We start from the raw sequence: 8,837 nt of genomic DNA on the forward strand, positions 1-8,837 counted from the left end.
TGTATGTATGTATGTATGTATGTATGTATGTATGTATGTATCTATCTATCTATCTATCTATCTATCTATCTATCTATCTATCTATCTATCTATCTATCTAGCTATCTATCTAGCTATCTATCTGTCTGTTAGCTTGTTTAGATTTGTTTAGATTGTTTAGTTTAGTAGCAATATCATGACAATTATTATCATTATTATTACAGTATTATTATTATTATATTATTTATAGTAGTCTGTCTCTATGTATATCGAGATTCTCAGTAGGTCTATTTAAGTGATCTGTTTATAGACGCGGCATGTGAAAAAACTGGCCATGCGTTTATAGTGGCACAAAATGAGACGTATTATGAGAATGAATCGTTAGCGCTTTTACCAAAATAAATTTATTACCGCGATTTTTCCATTTTTATGCATTTTTGTGACTGCAATAAAACAAATTACAGGATGTTTTAAATATAGTTTTGAGCACATAGTTAATTATTTTGTTCTCCTAAAATGTACCTCGTCTAACTTCATTTGAAGCACACATGACCCTGGAGCACAGCTCTCTGTGTAAGAGGCTGAGTTGCATTGTCCTCGATGAGTGGTTTTCGCACTCGGGGCATCTGCGCCTTTTCGTCTGCTTGTTTCCAGCAGGAGTGTCCACCCACGGCGCGAGGGCACGCCCCTGGCCGCGAGAGATAAATGGTCAGTTCCGAGTGTCTTCCACTCGTTAGAGGTGTCTTACGCACAGTGACGCGCGTTCCACGTCCGTAACCATAAAACATATATTTTAAGACAGTGTCAAGGTAGAAAAGTCTAGATTTGAATTTGATCTTCTGCTTTTTCTAACCCCCCATCTAATTTACCGGTCATGTCCACCGGCTCCATCAGCGACGTGGATGAATTCCACGAAGCGGAACTGCTGGACGATCTGCTTAAATTCGGTTCAGGTAAAGACCCGGGGGCGTCGAACGAAAGTACCGAGGAAAGCTCTAACTGCGACAGCGCTTCCGCCTCAGACCTTACTGGATCCGCAGGAAAACGGCGCAAAACAGCCGCTTCACGGAAAACGGTGCCCAACGGAGTGGCACGTGAAGGAAAGCAGGTCCAGAGGAACGCGGCGAACGCGCGCGAGAGGGCGAGGATGCGCGTACTGAGCAAAGCTTTCTCCCGGTTGAAGACCACGTTACCATGGGTGCCACCAGACACCAAACTCTCCAAACTGGATACGCTGAGACTTGCGTCGAGTTACATCGCACACCTGCGACAGATTCTCGCCAACGACAAGTACGAGAACGGCTATATCCACCCCGTCAACCTGGTATGAAACACATTTGTTTTAGCCTACTGTTTATTTTCCCGTCATTCACTTTTCGAGCTTATCATTCCTCTGGTGTGGAGAAGTATCGTTTGCAAGTAATATATGTGACAACTTCGTTAATGAATTAAACTAAAGCTATTGCTGTCCACGGCCAATATCGTTGAGAAATGTCCAGGCCGAGGTGAGTCCGAAGAGCGGTGTGTTTGTGTGTATGAGTAGGCCTGTTTTCATTTTTCCCTTACCTGCATGAGTCGAGGCAAATAAACACCAAGAAGGAAAGCCAAGCATCAAGAAACTCACTAGTTTATCCAAGAAACTGCTTTGCATTTCGGCCTGCTTGGTTTTAGGTAGGCCTAACTGGGTCCTGTCTACGGGATGCTGTGGGCCCGGGCAGCGACTGCACGCAACCTTCTTAGCTCTTACAGCCAACGATGATTTTGCTATTTCAAATATAAAAGACCACCAGAATGTTTTTCTGCTCATTTTCTTTGCAGGTCCAGTTTTATGGCACAGGAGACTGTACTGTAGTTTTTAAATAATTGATTATGACCATCTCCTTTTTGCCCTGATACAAATCTCGTTTTCTGCAGACGTGGCCTTTTATGGTGGCGGGGAAACCGGAGAATGAACTTAAAGAGATGCTGAATTCCACAAGATTATGTGGGACCACGGCCTCGTGAGAGGATCGGACTAAATCACGGACATATTTTATATTCTTTTTATATACCGAAAGCACGTCATCTCCTGTTCTAAGGCACGAGGGGGAATAATGGGGGAAGACATCCTCACGCGCATTCCTGTAAAGAGAAACTGATTTTTATTTAAATATTTCACATTCTTGCCTTGCTGGTTCGAGGAAAGTACAATGTGTGAGTTTTATACAGTTGTTATATCTAGATTGTTTAACCACTTTTTAATGCAAAATATGCTTTTGGTGACGTGGGTTAATTGTCCCCAAATGCAATTTGCTGTAAACTTTTAAAAAGACAGCATTTTTATAAATAAAATGTCTTTGGTATAATTTTGCATATTAGGCTGAAATTTTGTCATTATTTCGTTTTTATCGTTCTTGATGGGTTTTGACGGATCATGCGCCGGGTAGTTGGTGTTTATTTACCTTTTTCTGACCTGCGTGAACTTTCTTATCGTGCGCGCCTACCCACATTATTGCGTTTTAAGGCAGAACAGTGGAAACAAGACACTGCGCGAGAAGGATAAGATCATTAGTCAGATTCTCTTAATTGGAAGAAAAGTAAAGGATTCTCTTTATGTTAAGTAATGGTACAAAATTCTCCAAACGAGACATTTAATTTTTTCAGATTTTTGTCTAATCTGTTAAGAAGCAATCAGGCCAGAAAAATGTAAGATGACGTGGTCGGTGTTTTAGGTTGGTTGTTTTAAATCAGTGAATCGCGTAGCTCTTAATCTCGCTCTCCAGTCGTTGTTTAATTTCGCGCGGGGTTGTGACCGATATGTTTATACCGCACAGACAGATATTTATGCCTTACTCCTCCGAGGCCCGCGAGAGCACGAGTTGCCGAGAATTATCAAGAGGACGTCCAATGTCACCGCTGTGCTGCGCCTTTAGCTTAGAAAAACACTGCCCCCGCGTGCAGGACACGTCCTCTTCAAGCGCAGTTCGCTCTGTACGCCACGGAGGTACAAAGCCACTGCAGGAGTAAAAGATCTAATGGCGCAAGACAATAACAAGACCGCCACCATCCATCAGGCAGTGTTATTATAAGGAGAAGCTGAGGGCTGATCCGCGAGACTGGGAGAGCGAGGGAGGCTCTCTCACACACGCACACACACACGAGCAATAAAACAACATTGATCATCCTGAAATCTGTTGATAAGTTTCGAGGCGAAGTGTGATAGGAGTTCATTTACTTTAGCACAAGGAGATTTAACGATCAGGGCAAACCGTCTTTGAACCGTCTCAGCCGCATTTCATTTTGTAAAGATTATTTATAGACCGTTTTAAATATACGACCTTTCCGTCCTGCGATTCGGCCGTTCTTTTTTGCGTTAAACATGTAATTAGTCGCCCGAGTAAGCGCATAATAATCCAACCACTATAAGCAGACGTTTAGTTTTAGTCAGAACATTTTTAAGAATGTATGTGTGTTTCACTTCTGGGTTTAGGTTCAGTATGCGGGGGCGAGATCGAGTTTGCTCTATGGAAAATGTAGGAAATATGGATTTATAAACAAAGCCTGATTTATAAAATTACGCTTGTTTTTGTCCTTTTTGTAGTAGACAGTGTTCCTTTTGATTTTGCTTTAGATAATATAACATTGTTTAAATATCATGCTCATAAATGTTATTTTTCTTTGCATGCTTTTCCCACAAGACGAGGTCATCTTATGAAAACCGGATTTTACCACATTTTTAGCATGTCACCATTTAGAAAATCCGATGGGAGGATATCTCTGTTTCGCCGTCTCTCTCTCTCTCTCTCTTACACACACACACACACACACACACACACACACACACACACACGGCAGTTTCTTTAAGAGTGTCCCCCTGACTTCCTGTGCGGAGCTCGTCCTATACATCAGCGCGGATGTGGCACGACGCTCCATCACGGAGGACCACCGCGGAGACCAGTGGGCTTTGCCCCGGGCCAGCTGTGCTCTGCCCGTCTTTTGCCTGTACAGCGGCTCAGAGGAGGTGGGGGATGGACAGTCATTAGTTAGATAGAAGGGGCCAGGATTCCCATGCACTGGGAGAAGATGCCTAATTGTTTTGTTGGACGGTTGCCCAAATCTCTTTTTTAATGGTCCAAGATCTCTTGAGAAAGAACATCGAGATTTTGTTGGAGCTGCACACACTCAGAGCTACCACGGAGAAGTGTGTGTGTGCGTGTGTGTGCGTGTGTGTGTGTGTGTGTGTGTGTGTGTGTGTGTGTGTGCGTGCGTGTGTGTGTGTGTGTGTGTGTGTGTGTGTGTGTGAGAGAGAGAGAGAGAGAGAGAGAGAGAGAGAGAGTGCGTGATAGAGAGAGGGAGAGAGTTTGTGTGGTTGTATGTGTGACTCTGTGTTAAAGTTTATGACAGGTCCGTAGAGATGGTATAAAACAGAACCGCGTTAAATCTCCGCGCCTGGTCTCTGTCGGAGGTCTCAATCTGTCGCTGTTCATCCTAAACAGCCATTCCCTTTAAATGATTTTCGAAAAGTTTAAGCGCAGGGACAAAACCAAACTAGAATTAACTACACATAAAATTCCCTCGTCGTGAAGGGAATATGCGGAGGAGGCCGCATCACTGATCACCGTGGGTTTCAGCACCCACGCGGCGAACAGCGCCTGGGGCACGTATGTCAAACGTACGCGCCCACCAGCCACAGGAACGCGCTTGCGAATAGATGCCATACATTTTCCTACTCATTTCTAATTTAGTGGCAGTGTGTAGATAATTAAAAAATTAACGACCCAGGGTTGCGTCCGAGTGACGCATAAAGCAAAGCCTTCGTTATCTCCAAAGCTGACGAGTCAGGAGCTGCCATACCATTACGTTTCACAGAACAGGATCGCACTTCCAGTCTCGGTGACTTTTAGACCCCTTCATGAAGCGGATTTGTAACAGCAGAGCAAATATTCTGTATGATGATCAAATCACGTGATGAATGGAATTCACTACTATCCGACTTTTGCCTACTGGAGAAGAGCTCGCTGATGTTGCGTTAGCAAGTGTCTGATTTAGCCATACGAATCCTCAGGAGGGCGGTATAGCACAGTAGTTCAACTATTTCAGCGTTATGGCGTGCAAGCGTTTATGTGCATGTAATCTTCGAAGAAACCACTACGTGGCAGTATGACCCTAAGTGAGGAACAATTTTTTCTCCTTAATTCTCTTCCCACACCTGTTTTGCTTTACTGTGATGTTTTTGTTCAAGACAGGTACTAGTGGATATTCTTTGTGGCACCCATTTACCGTATAAGATCGCATTTCTCTATGTTATAAAGATGGACTTATTTAATTGGCAGTTGAAGTGTAAATGGTCTTCTGTGTATAATTTCTAGTGTTTCGCATATACAGTAATATACACGTTAATAGAAACGTAGACAATAGTAGGAGAACGTGTGCCTTTGTGCACCTTGCCTTACTCAGCAATGTGTATTCTGTTCCTTTTTCATACTGCCTCTTCCTCTCTGGCTTTGTCATTCAGAGGCAACTAATCTGTAAAAGGTGAACATCGTCTGCTGCTGCCCCAGGCAGCAACATGGATCTCTCTTCAACAGCAGCCGAAATCAATGTTGAATCTACTTCCCTTATCTTCAGTTCCTGTAAAAAATGACATTTTCACAATGGCAGCATCTAAAAGCAACACAAAGACAGTAGTGACACCTAGAACAGAGTCCTTACCTGGAAACGTGTTATTACTCAAATACTTGCAGACAAGCATGTGGATATGTGTGAGAGGTGTGAGTCCATACCTGTGTGCAAGCTACCTGTAGGTGAACTTGTATGTAAATAGGTGCTTCTGAAATGAAACCTTGATTGCTTCCACCCCAGTGGCTACCATCTGCACCCCCTGGATGAAGAGCCATAAACATCATCAGCTTTATGTACACACACACACACACACACACACACACACACACACATCCACATCCATACCCCCCCCCCGACACACACACACACAAAGATACACATGCACATGCACATATAGTACAAACATACAGATGCACTGATGGAGACATGTATCATATTAGAGCATGGGTAACATCAAACACACACACACGCGCACACACACACACACACACACACACACACACATACATGCTTAACTGAATTAGTCTGCATGGCAGGATTACGACTAAATCTTGTAAGCCTTGTCAAAAGTAAAGTGTTTAGTGGATCACATAAGGGAAATATTAGTAGGCAGTGTGACTGTGCATTTGTGTGTGTGTGTGTTAGAGAGAGAGTTTATGAGGTGTGAAATGTTTGCCCAGGTGGGGGTAATTATTGATTGTATGGAGGGGTAGGAAGTGTACTTAACACTGAAGTCTCCCCTCCGAGAACAACCAGAACAACATTTCATATACAAACTACAGAAATTAAACCTTCTCCTCCAGGCTCTTCTGTTTGTGTTTCTCTTTCTCTCTCTTTTTGTTTATCGGTCCTCGTCCCCCTTTGCCACCTTCGCACGTTTCCTAACAGAGAACCAGATATAGTCTGTTTCTGTAGTTCTGGAGGAGCTTTTGTCCTTTATGAGCAGACTGTCACAGAAATCTGTTCTTCACCGCTGCCCATGTGACCAACTGACTGGTCAAAGTATCCATATATGTACCTGCTACACACACATGCAGCATATGTTACATATAAGCACATACGCAGCATATGTTACATATAAGCACATATGCAGCATATGTTACATATAAGCACATATGCAGCATATGTTACATATAAGCACATATGCAGCATATGTTATATATATGTACATACACAGCATATGTTACATATAAGCACATACGCAGCATATGTTACATATAAGCACATATGCAGCATATGTTATATATAAGCACATATGCAGCATATGTTACATATAAGCACATACGCAGCATATGTTACATATAAGCACATACACAGCATATGTTACATATAAGCACATATGCAGCATATGTTACATATAAGCACATATGCAGCATATGTTACATATAAGCACATATGCAGCATATGTTATATAAGCACATATGCAGCATATGTTATTTGTCTAAAACATTCTGCTAATAGCCCAATCCACCTCAACCCACTTCATGCAGGGCAATTATAATGCTTCCACTGATATCATAGATTTTGTTATTGCCATTGAAAGAGAGTGAGAGAGAGAACATCATATGGGTAAATCATTATGTTCAGATTTGATAAGACAATGCTCACACACTCACACACACACACACACACACACTCACACACACTCACACACACACACTCACACACACACACACTCACACACACACACACTCACACACACACACTCACACACACTCACACACTCACACAAACACACACTCACACACACACTCGCACACTCACACACACACACACACACACACACACACACTCACACACAAACACACACACACACTCACACACAAACACACACACTCACACACAAACACACACACACACACACACACACACTCTCTCACACACACACACACACACACACACACACACACACACTCACACACACTCACACACTCCCTCTACTTGCTGCATGTATGTGCGACTCTTTCATACCTCCCTTGCGATTCACACACAGATTGTGTTAAATGCAGAATTCCCAGTATAAGGTGGAAGCCATGTGCATATCTACCGGCATGGTGTGTGTGTGTGTGTGTGTGTGTGTGTGATGGGGATTTTGGAAGTAATTGGGAACAGCTGAGGTTTCCATCTCTCCAGCTATGAATTCTGCAAAAGCACTGTTTGGGCTGAGAGAGAGAGAGAGAGAGAGAGAGAGAGAGAGAGAGAGAGAGAGAGAGAGAGAGAGAGAGAATGTCTGATTTTTAACGTTTCTTTAAACAAAAGTGAGCACTGCTCTTATTCAAAACAGATGGTGAAGGTCAAACTAAGAAAACAGAAAGAGAGAATGTGACCAAGCAAGTAAGCATGTGTGTGTGTGTGTGTGTGTGTGTGAGAGAGAGAGAGAGAGAGAGAGAGAGAGAGAGAGAGAGAGAGAGAGAGGGAGAGAGAGAGGGAGAGAGAGAGAGAGAGAGAGAGAGAGAGAGAGAGAGAGAGAGAGATGGTGGGAAAGAAGACAGAGGTGACATTGAGTATGTGACTATCAGGTAGATGAAAAGGAAGAGCAAGAGTCGTGTTGGACAATCAGCACTAAGTATAACAAATTCAACTAAACTGACTCATCCATGGACTTGGATGTGTGTGTGTGTGTGTGTGTGTGTGTGTGCGTGCGTGCGTGCGTGCGTGCGCGCGTGTGTGTGCGTGCGTGCGTGTGTGTGCATCATATAAAATCACAGCAAGTCATGGATCTGCTAGGGGATTCTGGGATTTCATTACACTACAGATGTTACTGAATGTATGAATATTGCAGTTGTTTCCATTTCTGCACTGTACCGATGAGTCTGACTCTGCGACTCCTCCTTAAGACACTGCGTGCGATGTAAAGGCGGGCGCGTCGTTTTCTTCAGCCCTTATATACAGTACGTCGCGCTACTGTGGTTGTGCAGTTCTGTTTCTGAAGGGGAACTTTCCTCAGACTTTGCTCTCTCTCTGCGTCTCCGTTTGTCCATCCGCGAGGCCACGATGCCCTTCCGGAGCGGTCAGGATCAGTTTACACGCGACACCGGATAAGAGTCTCCCTCCCGCGATGAATATTTAATCAAGCCGCGCGCCCGCACTGGACAAATGATTTTTTATTTCTGACGGACGGCTGCAGGCTCGAGTTACACGCTGAGCAGCAGGCGGCCGCCGTGCAGCGGGAGCAGGCCTCGTGTCCGCACGCGTTAAACTCGCCGTTTCACGCGCTTATCACCCAAAGCCACGAGGTGATGCGCGGACAGGGGGAA

The 8,837-nt window shown here is 43.9% G+C and overlaps 1 protein-coding gene across 1 annotated transcript; it reads left to right on the top strand.

The window, feature by feature from the left end:
* Nucleotides 1-691: 691 nt before the first annotated feature.
* tcf21 (transcription factor 21) lies at nt 692-2,331 on the top strand. Its single transcript, XM_026995540.1, has 2 exons — nt 692-1,303; nt 1,894-2,331. The coding sequence occupies exons 1-2, from the start codon at nt 854-856 to the stop codon at nt 1,981-1,983; spliced, it is 540 nt and encodes a 179-aa protein (XP_026851341.1). The 5' UTR covers nt 692-853; the 3' UTR covers nt 1,984-2,331.
* Nucleotides 2,332-8,837: the final 6,506 nt, after the last annotated feature.

This window comes from Electrophorus electricus, chromosome 24 (assembly GCF_013358815.1).
Source record: "Electrophorus electricus isolate fEleEle1 chromosome 24, fEleEle1.pri, whole genome shotgun sequence".
Taxonomy (NCBI): domain Eukaryota; kingdom Metazoa; phylum Chordata; class Actinopteri; order Gymnotiformes; family Gymnotidae; genus Electrophorus; species Electrophorus electricus.

Coding starts and splice junctions, on each gene's coding strand:
- tcf21 (XM_026995540.1), top strand. CDS start 854: ATGTCCACCGGCTCCATCAGCGACGTGGATGAATTCCACGAAGCGGAA. Junction 1,304..1,893: donor ATATCCACCCCGTCAACCTG/GTATGAAACACA, acceptor CGTTTTCTGCAG/ACGTGGCCTTTTATGGTGGC.